The following is a 22,160-nucleotide window of genomic DNA, read 5'->3' as shown; positions in this document are numbered from 1 at the left end:
AAGGACAGACTCAGCAGGCACCCGAGTCCTGCTGAATTAAGTCTTGCTTCATGGAGTTGGCCCCTGCATAGCTGACCCTATATAGATGATGGTGCTCATATCCAGTCCTTGTAGAGGACTGGGCTGGCGATAAATCTTGCTCATTGATATGCCAACAGCAATAAAGGCTCAACTACATAGCCCACACAAAGGCAGGGGTGGGGAGGTGATGCACCTAAAGTGCCTAGCTTGGATGATCAGGAAGGCTGTGCCACTGGACCCAGCTGATAGTACACAAAGCTGAGTGTGTAGCTGAGGACAGTACACAAAGTCCCTGTAGGCCATGGTAAAAAGTCTGAACTATACCCTGGTGGCTCAGTGGATTGAGCGCTGGTCTGCAAACCAAAGTGTCACTGGTTCAATTAACAGTCAGTGCACATGCCTGGGTTGTGGGCCAGGTTCCTGACTGGGGGCATGTGAGAGATGACCAATCAAGGTTTCTCTCACACATCAATGTTTCTCTCCCTCCCTTCCCCTTCTCTAAATAAATAAATAAAATCTTTTTTTTTTTTTAAGTCTGGACTATATTCTAACAGTTAAGACACTGAAAGGTTTTAAGCAGGAGAGTTCCAAGATCCTATTTCTGGTTTAAAAAGATAACACGCTAGCCATTAGGTTGATAATAGACTAATTGTAGGAGGGTAAGAAGAAGGCAGAGAGACAAGTTACAGGCTACTAAAGTAGTCCAGACTAGCATGATGAACATATGTATCATCATGTATCATTAGGGTTGCAGCCTTGAAGATGATAAGAAATGATCCAGAATTGGTATGTACTCTGAAGGTTGAAACAAGAGGATTTTTTGATAATTGAATCTAGATTCAAAAAAGAGAGGAAAACAAGAATGATTCTTAAGTTTTAGTCATCAGAATACCTGATTTTTTTTTTTTTTTTGGTTATATCGATTTAAACAAATTCTTAAACTACTCAAAGTATGTCCTGGCTGGGATTTCTCATCACGGGCACTTTTTTTTTCCCCCCTACTTTTTGAGAACTTGGCTTCAGCAGAAACAAAGGAAGTTTGGAGCACACCCAAACCTGCCACTTTCTGTAGAAATCAACAGGTAAAACAGTGAACTAAACAAGTGACAAGTCTATGGAAACATGAAAGCTATTCAAATAGTTCAGTGTGTAGAATATCTGTTTTTTAACCTGACATTCTTTGATGGATATTTGTGAAAAGACCTCTGTTTCTCCTTTTCAACTATCATATGACCACCTGAAGGTAAGATATCATATCATTTAATTTATAACAGGAACTCAAGCAATGTTAGGTAATGATAAACATTGGTTATGAAATGTGACAAAGTGAAACTGAGTATAAAGTATTGTGTAATAATTATTAGGCTTGGTGATTGACTTTCTATGTTACTGTATGTTATTCAATGATAGGATAATTTTCCCAAATAACATTATTTTAACACTTTTTACCTAGCAATAGGAAAAGTTACTTATGTGTTAAGCTGAAAAAGAATATGTACAAATAACTGTAAACTCCCAAAAGGACTATAATATTAAACCATTATGACTCACTAGAACTGCAGAGAAGGTGTTGAGGTCACTATACTGATGAGTAACTAAAATTAGTATGTATAATATTAATATTACTTTTACCTTTACCAAAAGCAGTACCAACAGTACCAAGATAGACCTAAACTGTTCTTAATGATTAAAATGAATAATGAAATTAAATAACCTAGGTTTCTAAGTCTGCAACACCAAATAATGTCTAGAGATTTCACATAATCAAAAGTGAAGCCAAGATAATGTACAATGAAGTGACAGAGAAATTTAAACAAATATGACTCTAAATTGGCACTGAGCACTTTAAGATTCCAGTTGTCTCAATACTCTTCATTCCCTTCAATTATTTCAATACTAAAATTCATAATCATTTAAAATTTACCCCTTTAATTCATGTCTAAAGTTATATTTAATTACTGAAAGCTGAAATTAACTGCTCTAAGCTTACCAACTCCCCCCTTGTATTTAACAATCAGTAATACTCAATAGCTTATAGCTTCTTTGCACATACCATATTGTTATATTGAAAATCATTCTTTCAGCCATGACCAGTGCAGATCAGTTGATTGGGCACTGTCCCACAAAGCAAAATGTCACCAGTTCAATTTCCAGTGAGGGCACACACCTGGGTTGCAGGTCAGGCCCCCAGTTGAGGGTGTGCAAGTATTTCTTGCACATCGATGTTTCTCTTCCTGTCTTTCTCCCTTCCTTTCCCCCTCTCTAAAAATAAATGAAAACACTTCCGGCCAAGATGGAGGCATAGGTAGATACACTTTGCCTCCTTGCACAACCAAAAGAAGGAAAACAACAAACTTAAAAACCAAAAATAACCAGAATTGCAAGAAAATCAAACTGTATGGAAGCCGAACAACTAAGGAATTAAAGAAGAAACACTCATCCAGACCAGAAGGAGGAGCAGAGACAAGCAGCTGAGGTGGAGAGGATACATAGCAAGGCAGCGGCTGCAGGATTGGAGGGACTGACACGGTGGCTGGCAGACTAGGCTGTCCCACATTTGTGTGGAGATAAAGTGGGAGGAAATGCTGGGGAGCAAGACAGACCGCACAACCCAGGGTTCCAACTCAAGAAAAGAAAGCCTCAGAAACCCTGGCTGTAAAAACCTGTGGGGGTTGCGGCAGTGGGAGAAACACCCAGCCTCACAGGAGAGTTCCCACAGGAGAGACCCACAGGGTCCTAGAATGTACGCAAACTTACCCACCTGGGAACCAGCACCAGAAGGGCCCAGTTTGGTTGTGGGTAATGGGGGAAGTGACTGAAAGCCAGCTGAGACCCAAGCAAGCAGCATTGTTCCCTCTTGACCCCTCTCCCACATACAGCATCACAACTGTAGTGACCTGGGTTGCCCTGCCCTGGCAAATACCTATGGCTCTCTCCCTTCCAATGTAACAGGTGTGCTGAAGCAAAGAAATACGGCCCAAATGAAAGAACAGACCAAAGCTCCAAAAACAGAACTAAAAGATGAACAGATAGCCAACCTATGAGATGCACAGTTCAAAATACTGGTGATCTCGATGCTCACTGAATTGGTTGAGTATGGTCACAAAATGGAGGAAAAAGTGAAGGCTATGCAAAGTGAAAAAAAGAAAAATATACAGGGAACAAACAGTAAAGGGAAGGAAACCAGGATTCAAGTCAATGATTGGGAGCAGGAGGAAGAGATAACCATTCCACCAGAACAGGTTGAAGAAGCAAGAATTCAAAAAAAATGAGGAGAGGCTTAGGAACCTCCGGGACAGCTTTAAACATTCCAACATCTGAATCATAGGGGTGCCAGAAGGAGAAGAAGAGCAAGAAATTGAAAACTTATTTGAAAAAATAATGAAGGAGAATTTCCTCAGTCTGGCAAAGGAAAGAGACTTTCAGGAGATTCATGAAACTCAGAGAGTCCCAAAGAAGTTGGACCCGAGGAAGCACACGCCAAGGTACATCATAATTAAGTTACCCAAAATTAAAGATAAGGAGGGAATCTTAAAAACAGCAAGAGAATAGGAGACAATTACCTACAAAGGAGTTCTCATAAGACTATCAGCTGGATTCTCAAAAGAAACCTTGTAGGCAAGAAGGGGCTGGCAAGAAATATTCGAAGTCATGAATGGCAAGGACCTACATCCGAGATGACTGTCATTTAGAGTGGAAGGGCAGATAAAGTTCTTCCCATAAAAAGTCAAGTTAAAGGAGTTCATCATCATCAAGCACTTATTATATGAAATGTTAAAGGGTTTTATCTAAGAAAAAGAAACTAAAAAAAACTATGAACAGTAAAATGACAACAAACTCACAACTATCAAGTGCCGAACCTAAAAAAAAATAAAAACAAACTAAGCAAACAAATAGAATTAGGACAGAATCACAGAAATGGAGATCAAAGGGGACAGGGATGGGGGAGAATGGGGGCAAAGGTACAGGGAATAAGAAGCATAAATAGTAGGTACAAAATAGGCAGGGGGAAGTTAAGAATAGTATAGGAAATGGAGAAGCCAAAGAATTTATATGTATGACCCATGGACATGAAGGGGGAGGGGGTGGGAATGCTGGTTGGAGGGAGGGTGCAGGGCGGAGGGGAATAAAGGGGAGAAAAAAATGGGACAAGTGATATAGCATAATCAATAAAGTATATATATAAAAATAAATGAATAATACCTTTTTTAAAAAAGAAAATCATTCTTTTACAACTTAACATTTTTTACTGTCTTAAACTTCGCTATTTCTTCATTTGGGTAAATTCTACTTATATTTCAAAACTCATCTCCCTTCCCATCTCTCTAAAAATAAGTTAAATCTTTTTAAAAAATCACTCTTTAACAACTTAATGTTTTTACTGTCTCAAACTTTGCTATTTCTTCATTTAGATAACTTCTACTTATACTTCAAAACACACCTCATGTATTACCTCCATCAGAAAGCCTTTCTTAATTATTCCCATTTTATAACTTCAACCAAGCCTAATTAACTCTCTCTGCTATGATCTCAACATTTTGATGTAAACTTTTATATCACTGTACTTAGCACAGGTTAATGATACTGTCTATGTGTCTCCTTTAGACTGCCATTCCTTAAAGAGAAAAGACCTGCTCACTAATACTTTATAACAAACTGAACCCATATTAATATATCCCTGCTATAAACACCACCACATGTTGTTTACCTTATCTTCTAATAACATTTTTATTTTACTTTAGGTACTCCATGATAAAATCCAAAAACACAATGTGTGTCTGTCTATGCCTCTCCCTCTCTCTCATTCATGTTTACCACCAATATTCATATTAACTTTTGAGGTAAATTCTAGGCTTGATCCTGGCACTCTATCTGAGTCACTTTAGGCCACCAATAAAACCAGCAACTAGTCAAACAGCATAGACCAAGAAGATCCAACTATTTTTAGTTTCTCAAATGACTACAAAGCCCTTGAATGTCCAGTATAGATTTTTCAGCTAATTATTTTAATTGTGTGGTATTCTAACTACAGATTCTTTTTTCAGTTTTATCGAGGTATAACTAACAAAACTGCAACATAAAGTATACATCGCAATGACTTGCTATATGTATACACTGTAAAAGGATTCCTCCCATCAAGTACACAGGTCCATCACCTCACATGTTTATCAGTGTGTGAGAGAGAGAGAGAATATTTAAGTTCTACTCTCTCAGCAAAATTCAAGTACCCTTTCCCAACCTTAGGGAGAGGTTGGTAAAAGAGTACAAGTAGTATCATTTTTTTATTGAGATAAAACATACGTAACATAAAATTTACCATTTCAACAATTTTAAGTATACAATTCGGTATCATTAGAAATACTCTCAATGTTACATAACTGCCACCAGTATCCATTTCCAGAACTTGATTTCATCATCCCAAACAGAAATTCTAAATCCATTAAATAGTAACTCCCCATTCCCCACTTCCCCTGGCCCCTGGTAACCTCCTAATCTACTTTCTGTCTCGATGAATTTATTTAGTCTATGTACCTCATATAAGTGAAATCATGAAAAATTTTTCCTTTTGTCTGGCTTATTTCACTTAGCATGTTTTTCAAGGTTCATGTACATAGTGGCATGTATCAGAATATCATTTTTTACAGCTGAATAATATTCCATTGTAGTATATATTTTATTTTGTTTATCCAGTCATTCATTGCTGAACATTTGGTTTATTTCCACCTGTTAGCTACTTTGAATAATGCTGCCATGAACACTGATGTGCAAGTATCAGTTTGATACCCTGCTTTCAATTTTTGGGGGTATATACCTGGAAGTGGAATTGCTGGATCATCTGGTAATTCTATGTATAACTTTTTGAGGAACGACCATCCTGTTTTCCAAAGTGACTGCACCATGTTACATTCCCACAAGCAATGAACCAGGTTTCTAATGTCTTCAAAGTCTAACCATCACTTATTTTACATTTACTTGACAATAACCATCCTACTGACTGCAAAGTCGTATGTAATTGTGGTTTTGATTTGTATTTCCTGAATGACTACTGATATTGATCATCTTCTCATGTGCTTATTGGCCATTTGTATACCTTTTTTGGAGAAAAAGCTATTCAAATCCTTTGCCTAGTTTTGCACTGGGATTTTTTTGTTGTTGTTTAGTACAAATATATTTTTAATTAAATTTATTGGAGTGACATTGGTTAATAACATTATATAAGTTTCAAATGTACATCTGTATAATATGACATCTGTATGTTCTATTGCGTGCCCACCACATGAAGTCTAGTCTCCTTCCTTTACCATATATTTGATACCCTTTACTCTTCGCCCTCCCTCCCACCTCCCTTCCTCTCTGGTGACAATCATTCTGTTGTTTATATCTACGAGTTTGTTTGTCTTGTTTCATGCTGTCCTTGTCCTTTTCCATCTGACTTATTTAATTTGCCATAATCATCTCAAGACCCATCCATGCTGTTAAAAATGGTAATATTCCATTTTTTTTTTATGGCTGAATAGTATCTTCTTCATCCAATCATCCATCAAAGAACACTTAGGTTGTTTCCATGTCTTGGCTATTGTGAATAATACTTCAATGAACATAGGGATGCATTTATCTTTTTGAATTAAGTGTTTTGGTTTTCTTCAGATAAACAGCCAGAAGTGGAATTGCTGGGTCATATGGTAGATCTATTTTTAATTTTTGGAGGAACCACCATAATATTTTCCATAGTGGCTCCACTACTTGGCATTCCCACCAGCAGTGTACAACAGTTCCCCTTTTCCCACATCCTCTCCAATACTTATTTATTGTCTTATTGATAGTAGCCATTCTAACAGGTGTGAGGTGTTATCTCATGGCAGTTTTGATTTGCATTTCTCTTATGACTAGTGATGTTGAGCATATTTTCACCTGATGGTCATCTCTATGTGTTCCTTAGAAGAGTGTCTATTCAGATCTTCTGTACATTTTTAACCGGATTGTTGATTGTTTTGCTGTTGAGTTGTATGAGTTCTTTGTATATTTTGAATATTAGCCCCTTATCAGAGATATCATTTGCACACATTTTCTCCCATATGGTCAGTTGTTTTTCGTTTTGTTGATGGTTTCTTTTGCTCTGCAGAGGCTTTTTAGTTCAGTGTAGTCCCATTCATATATTTTTGCTTTCATTTCCTTTGCCTTTGAGGTCAATGTCACAAAAACCCATCTGAGGCCAAATCTGTAAGTTTAGTGACTATGTTTTCTTCAATGTGTTTTATTGTTTAGATCTTACTTTCAAGTCTTTAACCCATTTTGAGTTAATTTTTATGTAGGGTGTCAGATGACAATCTAGTTTCACTATTTTGCATATGGCTTTCCAGTTTTCCCAATACCACTTATTAAGGAGATTTTCCTTTCTCCATTGTATGTTTTCTGGCTCCTTTGTCAAAAATCAGTTGTCCATATATGTATGGATTTATTTCTGGGCTCTCAGTACTGTTCCATACAGCTCTGTTTTTTTTTTATTCTTCCAGTATCATACTCTTTTGATTACTGTAGCTTTGTAGTATAGCTTAAAGTAAGGGAGTGTGATAGCTCTAGCTTTGTTCTTTTTTCTCAGGACTGCTTTTGGCTATTTAGGGTCTTTCAGGCAAACTGACAACATATGTCAGAGAGCAAGATCTCAAATGTGCTGAGAATTCTTTATCATTGATACTTTTTTAAAGATTCTATTTATTTTTAGAGTAAGGTGAAGGGAGAGAGAAAAATAGAGAGAGAGAAAGAAAGAGAGAGAGAGAGAGGGAAAGAAAGGGAGAGAAACATCAATGTGGGAGAGAAACATCAATGTGAGAAACATCAAGCAGTTGCCTCACGTACCCCGAATGGGGAACGAACCTGTAAACGAGGAATGTGCCCTGACCAGGAATTGAACTGGTGACCTTTTGGTTTGTGGGACAATGCCCAACCAACTGAGCCACACAGGTCAAGTCTATCATTGACATTTGACAGTCTGAATAAAATGTCTTGGAGGTCTTTTTACATTGATATAATTAGGTATTCTGTTAACTTCCTCTATTCTAAAGTCCAATTCCTTCAATAGGCTTGGCAAGTTCTTATCAATTATTTTTTTTGAGTAGCCTCTCTGTTCTTTTCTGCCTCTCTTATCTTTCAGTTATACCTATTATCCTTATGTTGCTCTTTTTAATGGAGTCAGATAGTTTTCTAAATTTTTATTTCCTCTTAGTTTTCTCTCTTCTTCCTCCTGGGTCACTTCTAGGTTTCCCTTTCTCTTCCATCTGGTTTGTTCTATTTTCAGTGCTCTCTAGTGAATTCCTCATCTCCTTTATTGAGTTCTTCAACTCCAAAATTTCTGGTTGGTTCTATTAGTTTCAATCTCTTTGGTTAAGTATTTCTTCTGTTCATTGATTTTATTCTTGAATTCATTAAACTGCACTTCTGCGTTATCTTGTATATCATATCATCCATTAGGACAGTGCTGAATTCTGCTATGCTGCATAACTCTACAATGTACTCTAATCTTTTTGTTTCATAACTGTAGTGTTGAATTCTCTGTCATCTAAATCACTGCTTGGGCCCTGACTGTTGAGGCTCAGTGGGTTGGGCATCGCTCCACAAACTGAAATGCTGTAGGTTTGATTCACAATCAGGACATATGTAGGTTTGATTCACAATCAGGACATATGCCATGATTCACATCTGGGTTATGGGCCAGGTCCTTAGATGGGGGCATGTGAGAGGCAACCGATCAATGTTTCTCTCACCAATCAATGTTTCTCTCCCTCCCTTCCCCTATCTCTAAAAATAAATAAATAAAATCTTAAATCACTGTCTGGTTTCTGGAGATTTTTCATTTTCTTTCTGCATTCCCAGTTTACCTTTGTTATTCACAGCATTTGAGGTAGTAAACTCTTTTCTTGTTTAGAATCTGTTTTCCTTTCAACATTTAGTAGGTTGATAGGTAAGGTGCTTTCTTTTTGCTATGCTGCTTGGGGAGTCTCAGAATTCCCCACCAGTCTCTGCTGGGGAATGTTGGGAAGTGGGGTAGTAAGCTCGCCATCCTGTGGCTCTGCCCATTTCAAGTAATGACTGTCACCCTGTTGAGTTGTTTAAAGCCTCCCTTTCTTTACCAGGATCTGAGAAGAAGTTGGTGGCAGGAAGCGAGATTGCAGCTTGCAGCTCCGCCCCACCTCCAGTAATGGCTGTCAGCACTGCTGGGTTGTTTTAGGCTTCCCACCCACCTTTACCTGGCTCTTTCACAATGGGATGGAGAAGGAAGATCCCTTTTCTCAAAGAGAAATGGCTTCCGCCTGTCATGTGCTCCAGGCCATAGTGTGAAGCCTGACTTCTCTACTATTGCTCTTGTCGGGGTTGCAGTAAGTTCTGAACTGCATCAGCAGCCACTATCCCTATCCTTCTCCCGTCTTGCTTCACCAAAATGCTCAACTTCGGATGTCCCAATGCATGGATCTTTCAGGCATATTTATGTGTTGAGCAGGGGATCATTTGTTAAGTTATGGTTATCTGATTTGTTATAAATTTAAGGGGAGAAACAATGGAGTTCTCTCACTCCACCAGGATGGTTATGCTATTTCCACAAGTATCTTTTTAATACCTGATTTTGGTGAGACATCTGAACAGTTCAGTAACAACTGTAATCATTCCCCATCTATCAATTTTTAAAAATGTAAAGTAACTATTCATAAAAAACATGACATAATAAAATATACTGATATATTTTATAAGAAAAAATGGGTGATCTTACCTACAATCTTGACTATTAATTAGTAATTCAAGGTTTTGGGCTGATGATGAATCTATCATGGCTGTCTGTTCACTGCCTTGAAAACAAATCTTCAGAGATTTTGGTGCATAAACTGAATTTTGAATAAATTCAACATATTTTAATAAAGCTGCAACAGCTGCAAGGCAGTAATACCTGTAAGATGAACAATGATACATTACTATAAATCCTGAGAACAAAAAAATTTGCTATGAAGTGAAAAATGTATTTCACCTTGATATTAGGAAAATTAGAAATATTTGCATAACACCACTCAAATTCAAAGAAAATACACTAAGTGTTACTGATTTTTGAAAACTATGTAAATTACCTCCAAAACATAAAACTTGATTAAAAATGGACAATTTTTGGAGTCTGACACTTAATGGATATTAGATGCCAATAAACCATGTGTTAGAAGTCAATATTCAATGGTAATTTGTGTCAGTTTTTGATGTGCCATTCTAAGCATTCAAATAATGTTGAAAGACTGAATTTTAAAGGTAAGTCAGGAGGTCCCAAGGTATAGGAAAGTAGATTATAATATCAGTGAAGATAGTCACTGTGATTAACAAGTAAACAAGTAGTCCAAACTGGCTCAAAGAAGTATCTATTTGGCTTGTTCTAAGAAATACCCTTTTCAAAAACATCATTCACGGTCACATGCTGAATCTTTTAGCAGTAAAGGTATGAAGTAACAGAACAAAACTTTAACTATATTTAACTTCTGTGCCCTCACATTTCTAGTTTACTATTATCTACTTGAGCAGTTCGCTCCACAGTAAAGTGAGCAGCAACCATTAGGGCAATAGATTGTGACTAATGTGGAGAAATTCTCTATAAATTAAGTTATCAAGGTATATCTTGAGCTTTAGTTAATTTTACTGTTTATTTCACTGTTGCAATAATTACTCAGTTGTATTATAAGCCAGGCACTTTTCTAAGTGGTAGGAATATAGGAGAGAACAAATCAGACAAAATATCTTGCCCTTGTGGAACTCACATTATACATTTATGACTTTCCTTGGATTATAACTTACTTGGACTGAACTTCCATCAGAACAGTGCTGAATTCCGCTATGCATAACTGTTCAATGTACTCCAGTCCTTTTGTTTCATTGAAGTATTTTCTTTGGACAGTAGTGAAATTTACATTCTGAAAAAATTTTAATTTCAAAATAAATTTTGTTTCATGCACTTACCCAAAACTGGTTTGTACACACATGTCTGTACATAGCTTAAATATTATATAAAGTTTATTTTTAATGTTTTCCATAATTAAATGAAAAGTTTTCTTATTTACAAAAAAAATATGAATGATTAACTGTCTTGCTAAGTGAATTATAGTATAGCCTGTAACTCTTGTTAGAGCATATTCACACGAAATTTAACTGAGTATGTTAGGAAGCATAATAAAAAATAAACATAAGAATCTTTTCCTTCTAGTAATTTTATTCTATAGCCACATCATCACACAAGTTTTACAATCAGCCTGACATACTGTAGATCCTTATAATGTGCTAGTTGACTAAGATGAAAACATCAATTCCACCTGTCAAATCTATTAAGTGATGTCTACATGAGGTGAATTTAATTTATTCAAAATAATGAAAAGCAGCCCTGGCTGGTGTGTCTCAGTGGATTGAGTGCCAGCCTGAGAACCAAAAGGTTGCTGGTTCAATTCCCAGTCAGGGCACATGCCCAGGTTGCCTGCCAGGTCCCCAGTTGGCAGCAAGCAAAAGGCAACTGATTGATGTATTTTTCGCACATCAATGTGTCTCTCCCTCTTTTTCTCTCCCCTTTCCCCTCTCTCTAAAAATAAATAAATAAAACATGCCCTGGCTGATGTGGCTCAGTGGACTGAGTACTGGCCTGCGAACCAAGAGGTCTGTGGTTCGATTCCCAGTCAGGACACATGCCTGGGTTGCAGGCAGAGACTCAATCATGTTGATGTTTCTCTCCCTCTCTCTCCCTCCTTTCCACTCCTCTAAAAGTAAATAAATAAAATCTAAAAATCAAAAATAAAATAAAATAAAATGAAGTCAATAATGGAATCTTTTTTGCAAAGAGAAAAAAACAGCATAAAGTTGTAGAGCAAAAGGTATACTACTTTGAATGAAAATAGGTAAGGCAGGTAATCCAACATTGGACTGTTAAAAATCTATAAGGCTGGGAAAAATCATAAACAGGCAGGTAATTTATTATGTGCCAAGAATGTTTTAACAGCTGTCATTGTGAAGATAATAATCTTATGACATATGTCATCTTATTAACTACAATTTCCATATAAGTAAAATTCTGAAAAGTCAAGTATACAGTTGATATGTATCAAAAATAAAACTTGAATTTAGAATCTTTGACTTACAAAGTCAATGTTCCTTCAATTTCATATTGCTTCTGATTTAATAAAGGTAATTATGGTAATAACAATAATAACATTGATTTTTTCCCTCTACTTGTAATACTTTTACCCCCAAATATTTCCATGGTTCGCTACCTCATTCCATTCAGGACCTTGCCCAAATGTAATCTTATTGATGAGGCCATTTATTAAAGCCCTCTATAAAATATCAGTTCTCTAGGAGACAGTTACTGTTATTGTCCCTTTTTTACTGATGAGAAAACCTGAAGCTCAAAGAGGGTAAGATGACTCGCATAAAGTCTCTTAAAAATCAGTATTTGTAACCGGAACAGTCCAACTCCTCTATCCTTAAGCACTATGCTTTACTGCCTTATACCTCAAGTATAGTGAATATCTGTTACTTTTGCCTTTGGAGGATTCATCTATCCCACATTGCACATGGTTGTGGTAAGACTACTAACTATAGAACTCTGTGCCCCACAACAATAAGTACATGAGTTAATCAACTAATCATCTAATCAACTAATACTGTCTCTATCCCCAGAAATAGTGTTTAGCCTAACATGTGACAATATGAACAAAGCAGAACCAGCCAGGGTTCTTCCCGGGAATTCATATACAGATGCAAGAAGAAAAAAGTTCTTTTTTTCTCTGAGTTGGTTTAGCCAACACAAGTTAGCCTGGAACTATCGGCAATCTTCTTAAACCTCATAGAGGTAACCTATCAGCAGATTAAAAAAAAAAAGATGTTGGTGGGGATGACACTATGGATAGCATCTATGCAAATATTTGGTTTCCCATTTATATAAGCCAATATATTTCCTTTTTTACTTAAGGTAGTTTAAGTTGGTTATTTATAACCAAAAACTTAGAATGCTTAATCAAAAAAATAAATAATGGAAGTTGGAGAGGTATGCATTAATAAGGGTGATGGAAAGAAGTTAGAAATAATGAATGAAAGAAACAACAGATAAAGGGAATTGTCTAATGGAGACAACAGATTTACAAGAGGGACCATTTTTGGCAATGAGTCAAAGATGGCAGAGCTACTACATAGGATCTCTAAGACCATCAGAAAAAAAATCTTACATGACTGCACATTCTGTATATTAAGAACAATAAAGAACTCATTGAACCCTAAATCTTAGCTTGGTTCCAAAAGTGTTAAAGATGAGTCTAAAAACATAACATAATATAACAAAATAAAACAAAATATAGTATATTGTAAAAATAATTTGCACTCATCAGGAATTATTCCAACTGTAATGCTGCCTACTTGGTTCAGAAAAACAGACCCCTTTCCACACACACACACAAAAAGAGATTTGCTAGAGGGATGAAATAAACTACAATACATGGTGGAAATGGCCTTACTGAGGGGAAGTGCACTGGTTGGATAAGGTTCCAAAGCACTTACCTGTCATAGTCCCACAGCTGGAGGCTAAAGTAGCAGGCTAATTGTGAGACAATACATACTACCAGGGGAAGCTGAAACAATTCTGTAATATAGATCAAATTCTTTAAAGGAAAAGTATTTGCTGATAGCTGCTATTCCCTAAAGAACAAGAACTTCGATTTCAACAGGTCTGCCAGCTTAATAACTAGTTTCCAGGAAGCCAGACCTAAGGAAATCCATGCTTTCTCTGAGGGTCTGCCTCCTGTATACTCCAAGAAACCTCCTTGTTATCTAAAATATTTTTCTTTTTATTTAAAGTAGATCAAAGGTATAAAATCAAATAAGTGGATTCCCTGTCATTTTTATTATATATAAATAGTTAGATTAGAATTTGTATTAAGTGCATACTTTAGGGTGAAGCAAAAGCAGGTTTACAGTTGTTTGTATGGATAATAGTAATTAATAAATAATAATATAAGAATAAACTTTGTGTCTTACATACTCACAACTGTAAACCTACTTTTGTCCTACCCTATAGAGTTACTCGAAGTATTGGATTTTTTTAAAAGGTTTTATTTATTTATTTTTAGAGTAGGGGTTAGGGGGAGGACAGGGAAGGAAGGGAGAGAAACATCAATATGTGAGAGGAACCAGGAATTGAACTGGTGACCTTTTAGTTTGTAGGCCAGTGCTCAATCCACTGAGCCGCACCAACCAAAGAAGTACTTGGTTTTAAGTAAAGATCTCAAATGTTACTATTGAGAATAAAACCACTTACCTTGAAATTCTCTGTGATCAGAGTAAACAACTTTGTTGAATTCCCCACAACACAAGCAGTATTTGACATTATTATTTCCAGAGGTGATAAAATTTTGAGTTTAGTGATCACCTAAAATCATTTGAATAATCAATTTCTTAGAAGTAAACTTAGGATTCTCTAAAACAAAGAAGTTTCATATATTTTGAGAGAGGAGTACTTAAAATATTTTCATAAATATATAAAATTACAACAGTCATATATTTCAACTAAAATGTATTTCTAATGATTGTATATTAAACATATATCCTATACAATTATAAATATAAAATATTATCATAAACATAGGCTATATTTTACTTACAATAGTTTGTAACAGCTCTAAACCAAAAAATTAATTTTAATTTTTCAAATATGTACTCCTAAAATAAGATATTTTTTTAAATAAATTATTCTAATCAACATTTTACCCATCTCTATGAAAAACATGCCCTGGCTGGTGTGGCTCAGTGGATTGAGGACCTGTCTGTGAACCAAAGGGCAGCCAGTTTGAATCCTGGTCAGGGCACGCACCTGGGTTGTGGGCCAGGTCCCCAGTAGGGGTACATGAGGGGCAACCACACATTGATGTTTCTCTCCCTCTCTTTCTCCCTCCCTTCTCCTCTACCTAAAAATAAATACATTTTTAAAAATAAAAAAAAACAGAGTATAACCACGGTGATACAATCGATATAATCTTACTGGTACAGCTTAGAAGTTAAAAAGTAAAAAAATCGGATATGAGAAACATTTGCTGTATGCTTTTCACAATATAAGGTGCATTTCTTAGCACTACTCTAGACACAAAAATTCTTCATCAATTTGACTAAAATTACTTTTATATAAAAACTTGCTTCCTATTCTTTTTAAATTGCATTAAAATCTGAAATACTCAGAGATGAGGGTAATATGCAATACTAACATTAGTTAAGTTGTTAGGTATATTAAGAAGTTTATTAGGTAGGAAAAGGAAGCCTATATACTAGGAAATCATAAAGGAGAACTAGTGAAAGGAATTAAAAACCCCACTATAAATAAAATAGTATTATCATCTTTTTAAATAATAGTAATTGGGTCAAATAACTTTTTAGAATATAAAGAGTAGGAATAGGCCACCTCTACCTGATAAGTCACACAAATTCCCATAACAACAGACCAGTGACCCCACTTAATGAGTAACAGGAAGTAAAGGCAAGAAGAGATTAAATTATGACTGATCTAAGAGACCTGTTTCACTTAAATCTCAAAAATAATATTCAAATACAGCTCAGCGGAAATAACACTGTGGAGACAGCATTATTACATATATTATCTTTGGAATAAAACTAGGAATTATAATTTAAAGGTAATTTTAGAAACTAAAATATAAGTAATTTGGAATGCTTAAATAACAGCAAAACACCATTTTTAGGACTAAATATACTTTAAAATATCAGGTGTTAAACAATTTTATTTTAATTCAGAATAATATTAGTACAATATTGAATAACCTATATTTTGCCAAAAAGTATACTAATTAGGACAGTACTAACTTGAAATTCTGGCTAGGTCAATCATTTTCTAGGATTATTAATACTTACCTTTGTATATGTTGTGTTGTCTGCAAACTGAGATAATATAACTTGTGGGCTTTTTAAATCGATACTTGCCATTCCTATTTCACCTCTGGCAAGTCCTCTCCCTTCTACAACAGCTACAACAACTGATGCGGAATGTGCAGAAACTGCAGATGAGGACGTAGCTGCTAAAAAAATTTTTTTAATATATAAACATTTATAATAATAATTTCTACTTTTTTCTCATAAGATCTCAAAGCATCAAGTATAGGATATGGCTATTAATATTCAAGAAAATAATCTCTTTTTAGTCATAAATAAATAACTTTTCATATTCAAATAAAAAATACTAATTTTCAAAGTATTCTGCCAAAACTTCATTCACATTCAGAAATAACAAATTTACACATTATCTTATTTTACATTTTATTTAAATGCAGCCATAAAACAAACACTGAATTTGGGATCAAAAAACCTAGATTATTTAAAAATCATTTAAAAGATACGTGAATTTGAACAAAGTATTTCATAATAAATAATCATCAATCTCAACATATAATAGAATAACTGCCCTACCTAACTCAGGTATAAAATATATAACTATAAACTTCAATTACAAGATATATGTGTAATGGTGGATATTTTATTCTTAATGTGCCAAAAAGTTCTAAGTTCTCTAATTGGATTAACTCATTTAATTGTCACAACAATTCTATCACAAACATCATTCATTATTTTCTCCACTTACTTATAAGGACACTGAGGCACAGATGGAACTAGCAGAGTCAGAATTTGCACCCAGGAAGCCTGGTTCCAGACCTGGCACTCTTAACCACAACATATATGGGTATAACTGATTTTGAGATATGTGCTTTATAAAGAGGTAAACTGTTTAATCTTTCTAAAACTACCATTTCTTCATTTGTAACTGAAAATACAAAACCTATTACACAAAGTTGTAAGAATGCAATAATATAAAAGGGTTTGAAAAATATATGAAACTATTTAAATAGAGAGCATTATTAATGGATAAAATTGTCACACTAAAAATATCTGAAATTTTATTTTCAAAGAAGTAAAATTACCTTTTATTTCCTTGTCAAAATTTCAATACATCCCTCTTTATACCTCTTTCCCCTCCCTGACCTAGATTCGTTTTTTTCTTTTCTAGTCTTCTACTAATATGTATACAAAATTACTTACACATTTATGCTATCTTAGTCAATAATCAAATTAAGAATTCATGTAAAAATCTATGGTGTCTAGATTTCACAATTATTTCTGCCATGAAAGCCATGCTATACATTGTGATTGAGTTTACATTAATCTATAGGAGTCAGGTTAAGTTCTGCAATAGAATATGACCTTCCTATTTGTCACTGTAAAATAATATCAAGTTTCAGTGGAAATTTCAGTACTCTCAGCAGACATTTCTTTAAACTTCTAGAAGAACATTTAGTGTTATTTCTGTTATAAACAATAATATACAATGTTGCAAAAGTAGGTTTACAGCTGTGAGTGTATGAAACACAAGTTTATTCTTGTATTATTATTTATTAATTATTGTATTGTTTTCCACACAAACAATTGTGAACTACTTTTGCCCAACCCTGTAGAATGAATATCCTTGTGCATAAAGCTTTTTTCTGAGTCTCTTATTATTTCCTTAAAGTGGATCCTTAAAAGTCAAATAACAGAAAAACAAGATTTTTTTTTGTATTGAATTTATTCGAGTGACACTAATTAATAAAATTACACAGGTTTTAAGTGTACAATCCTATGATACATCCTGTATATTGCATTGTGTGCCCAGAAAACTACCATTATCTAAGGATCTCATGTATATATTACCAAGTTTCTTCTCAGAATTACACAAATTTTTAATTCCATAAGCAGTATGAGAAAAACAAATTTTACAGTATCCTTACCAAAAATTACTACTAAAATGTATTGCTATTATTATTATTGGCTAATTTAATAGACTGGTGCTTAAATTTGTACTTTTAAAAGTGACTATAAAAATTGAATATAACTTAACATATCCATTTGTTTTCTATATTTTCTTTTGAGATGTTTATATTCTTTTAATACAATTTTTACTATGTCAGTTCTTTTTAATGTTTTATTGATTGACTTTAGAGAGAGGAAGGGAGGAAAGAAGAAAGAGAGAGAAACATCGATTTGTTGTTCCACTTATTTATGCATTCACTGGTTGCTCCTTGCATGAGCCCTGATTGGAGATCGAACCTGCAACCTTGGCATATCGGGATGACGCTCTAACTAACTGAGATAATGGGTCAGGGCTACAATTTTTATTAGGTCTTAATGTTTTCAGTCTGTTTTTATGCATATTTTGTAACTTAATCAGAATAATTTATAGTTGCTACTAATCTTAATTTTTTAGTATTTCAAAGATTTTTACTTTGTATAGACAATATTTTTCTTTATAATTTCTTATATTGCCTTTCTTCTAAGAAACTTCTCCTTCATTAAGATATTTGATATGCTCCCCTGACTGGTGTGGTTCTGTGGGTTGGGCATCATCCTACAGGGTGACAGATCACCAGTTCACTTCCTGGTCCCCAGTGGGGGACCCCATGAGAGGCAACCAATCGATGTTTCTCTCTCTCTCTCTCTCCTTCCTAATTCCCCTCCCTCTCCCTCTCTCTAAAAGTAAGTAAATAAAATATTTTTTAAAAATATATTTGAGGGATCAAGGTGGTAGAGGAGTGAGTGGAAGTCACACTGACCTCCTCCCAGGACCAACCTGGAATTACAACTAAATTGTGGAGAAATCACCTGGAACAACTGAATGATAGCGAGAGGAGCCTTATAATCTCAGAGACAGAAGAATCAGTTTTAGCAAACCTAACTGGTAAGGAGTGCAGTAGAGACTTGAGAAGGCGGGTAGGGCACCCACAGGCAGCAGCACCAGAAGGATATTGAAATGGCCAGTTAGATCCCCCTGAGAAGAGCGGGGTCTAAACCATAAGCAGGAATCTCTGGCCTACAGCATCAGAGCCCAAAAAAGTACACAGATAACAGCCAGCTTGTAAAAAACGGCAGGGTTGCTCTCTGCCAGAGACAGGGGGCTGGAGATGCAAAGAGCCGTTTAAAAAGCCAATGCTTAAATTTTTATTTACAGCCATTTACCCTGGGCTTTAGCAAAGGTGGGGGCAGAGTGGGCTAGAGACGCCAGAGGAGAGACTGGGGAATCTTTGAGGAGAGAACTGAGAGAGTAGACACCGAGATCCCAGTGCTGATGCATCCCTCAAATGGCAGCAGCCATCTGGCTCAGGCAGACCACTCCCCTGAGTGGTAGCAACGTGAGAAGACCCAATAACCCCGCCCCCAAGAGGAACTGTGCCCTGCCCTGTGGTGTCTCTAAGCTGGACTGCTGAGCGCAGTGACTAGATTGACAGCTGAAGGAGACAGCCACAGACAGTGGGTTCCTGGAAGGCTCGAACAGACTGCCTAAGGGCAGACAGGGTCAACATCTGACATGATCAGAGGAAGATCCAGAAAGAAAAAAAAATAGCAGTCTCCTACTATAACGGGGCACAGCCAGGGCCCGCCAAAGGGTATTTGTAACAAGGTCCAGTAAATGGGGTGTCCAAGAAAAAATATATTCTCCCCACCCCAGGGCGGGCTGCCTTGGGAACCTTGAGCAGGGCCATTGAGAGTCATCTTGCATGTCAGTAACAGGATAGCTTCATTCCTTATATTCAAAGAGGGTTATTTTGCATACCACCAAGGCTAATCAAGAAGGTTTAAAAGACTTAATACAGAATGTAACTGGGAGAGAGAGGAAGGAGGAGAGACAGGGGCCTAGGGGAGAGACAAAGGGATACAGACTCCGGAGAACAGTGTGAAGAGCACACAGGAAGAAAGGGGGGCCTCTTTCAGTGGGCTCTTTTCTCAGCTACCCCAGTACTTCCTCAATAGACCCATGAACAAAGTGGCCATGGTGACAAGGATGGTGTCTATGCATGAGCTCAGTATGAACTTATTCTTACTAAAGCTGACCTGGTTAATCACACTGCTGAGTACCTAATCTGCCAACATTAGAGAGCAACATTAAATGTCCCCCAAAGCACCACTCCCCAAGGAGACAGCCCATCACCTCAGATTCATTACACTGGATTTCTTCCATCACAGAGGGGGAAGATGTATGCCCTCTCTAGAACAAACACATGTTCTAGATTCAGATTTCCCTTATTTGCCCACAATGCTTTCACAAGCATCACCATCTATGAATTCATAGAATGACTTACCCACCATTTTCAAGCCAAAGAGAGAGGCCTCAGAATGAAAGGAATCTGCTGATATCCTGACCTTGAACTTCTAGCCTCTAGAACTGTGAGAAAGTAAATTTTTGTTTATGCCACCAAGTCAGTGGTATGTTATTATGGCAACCCTAGGAAATTAATACAGTCACTGACCATAAAAATCAACAAAAAGAACAAGAGGAAAAAAGAATCCAAAAAAATGAGGAAACTATAAGCAGCCTCTGGGACAACTTCAAGAGATCCAACATTCACATCATAGGGGTGCCAGAGGAAAAGGGAAAGAGCAAGAAATTGGAAATCTATTTGAAAAAATAATGAAAGAAAACTTCCCTAATCTGGTGAAGGAAATAGACATATAAGTCCACGAAGCACAGACAGTTCCAAATAAGATGGATGCAAAGAAGCCCATTCCAAGACACATCATCATTAAAATGCCAAAGGTTACAGATAAATAGGGATTCTTAAAAGCAGCAAGAGAAAAATACTTAGTTACCTACAGGGAAGTTCTCATAAGACTGTCAGCTGATTTCTTCAAAGAAACTTTGCAGGCTAGAAGGGATTGGCAAGAAATATTCAACGTCATGAAAAGCAGGAATCTACAGCCAAAATTGCTCTACCCTGCAAAGCTATCATTTAGAATCGAAAGGCTTCCCAGACAAGAAAAGAGTAAAGAAGCTCATCATTACCAATCTATTATTATATGAAATATTAAAGGGACTTATTTAAGAGAAAGATCAAAACTATGAACAATAAATGGCAATTAACACATATCTATCAACAACTGAATCTAAAAAACAAACTAAGCAAACAAGAACAGAGACAGAATCATGGATACAGAGAGCATTTTGATGGTTGCCAGGTGGGAGTGGGCTATGGGGGAATGGATGAACAGGCGAGGAGATTAAGTACAAATAGGTAGTTATATAATAATCATGTGGATGTAAAGTACAGTATAGGAAATGGAGTAGCCAAAGAACTTTTATACACATGCCCCATGACATGAACAATGGTGTGGGTATTGCCTGAGGGAGTAGGGGTGCTGGGTGGAAGACAGCAAAAGGGGAAAAATCAGGACAATTGTAATAGTATAATCAATAAAATATAATTTTAAAACAGTAACAGAAACATAGAAATAAGTTTAGCAAACATATATAAAATCATGTAGAAAATTATAAAACTTTACGGACAAACATTAAATAAAGCCTACGTGGACAGGTATCCCATGCTCATGGATGAAATAATATTTTCATAATCCCTATAAGGATCTATCAATTCAGTACAAATACCATTTCAATTAATATTTCAATGTGTTGTTTGTGACCTAAAATCTACATGGAATAGCAAAGGGACAAGAAAAATCCAGACTCTCCTGAAGGAGTAAAAATGGTCAGTGGAGGACAGGATGGGAGGGCTGCCCTCGTAGATATCAAGATGTAATATAAAGCTAAAGACAGTGTGATATTGGCAGAAGCAGACATAATGACTCATGGAAGTTAAGAGAGGCAGAAACAGAAGCATACATATTTGGGTCTATGATACATGACAAACAAAGGTGGCATTCCAAGTCAGTGAAGAAAGGATATTAAAGAAATAAACATTATCTCTATGAGAAAAATAAAATGAAATTGACTTCTTACCTTGCATTATAAACAAAACTCAATTATAGGTACATTAAAAACTTAAATGTAAAATGCAAAACTTCAAAATTCTTGGAAGAAAATATAGGCAGATATTTTTCTGTCCTGAGACACAGATAAAGCTCCTAATCAATACATACAGGGCAGTAATCACAAAAGAAAATATTGACAAATTTGACTCTATTAAAATGAATAATTCTGATATCTGCTTCTGGTAATGGCAGACAAAGTTATTTAAAACCATTCTCTTGATGAAAACAACAAACTCTTACACAAAATGTAACTATACAAACATACATGCAAAAATCATACCAAACACAAA

General features: G+C 35.8%; 1 protein-coding gene across 1 annotated transcript in view; it reads right to left on the bottom strand.

Moving 5' to 3' along the window:
• The window catches only part of MSH4 (mutS homolog 4), a 73,010-nt gene that overhangs the window by 43,846 nt on the left and 7,004 nt on the right, over positions 1-22,160 (bottom strand). The window contains exons 3-6 of the mRNA XM_054566821.1: positions 15,937-16,097; positions 14,339-14,449; positions 10,843-10,958; positions 9,785-9,958 (exon numbers count right to left, since the gene is read on the bottom strand). Of these exons, the coding sequence (XP_054422796.1) occupies positions 9,785-9,958; positions 10,843-10,958; positions 14,339-14,449; positions 15,937-16,097 (562 nt within the window). The remainder of the gene's footprint in view (positions 1-9,784; positions 9,959-10,842; positions 10,959-14,338; positions 14,450-15,936; positions 16,098-22,160) is intronic.

Source organism: Pteronotus mesoamericanus, unplaced genomic scaffold, assembly GCF_021234165.1.
Source record: "Pteronotus mesoamericanus isolate MK-2021 breed Mesoamerican mustached bat unplaced genomic scaffold, CSHL_Meso_final contig_181, whole genome shotgun sequence".
NCBI lineage: Eukaryota > Metazoa > Chordata > Mammalia > Chiroptera > Mormoopidae > Pteronotus > Pteronotus mesoamericanus.
This window is presented reverse-complemented; position numbering and strand designations above follow the sequence as displayed.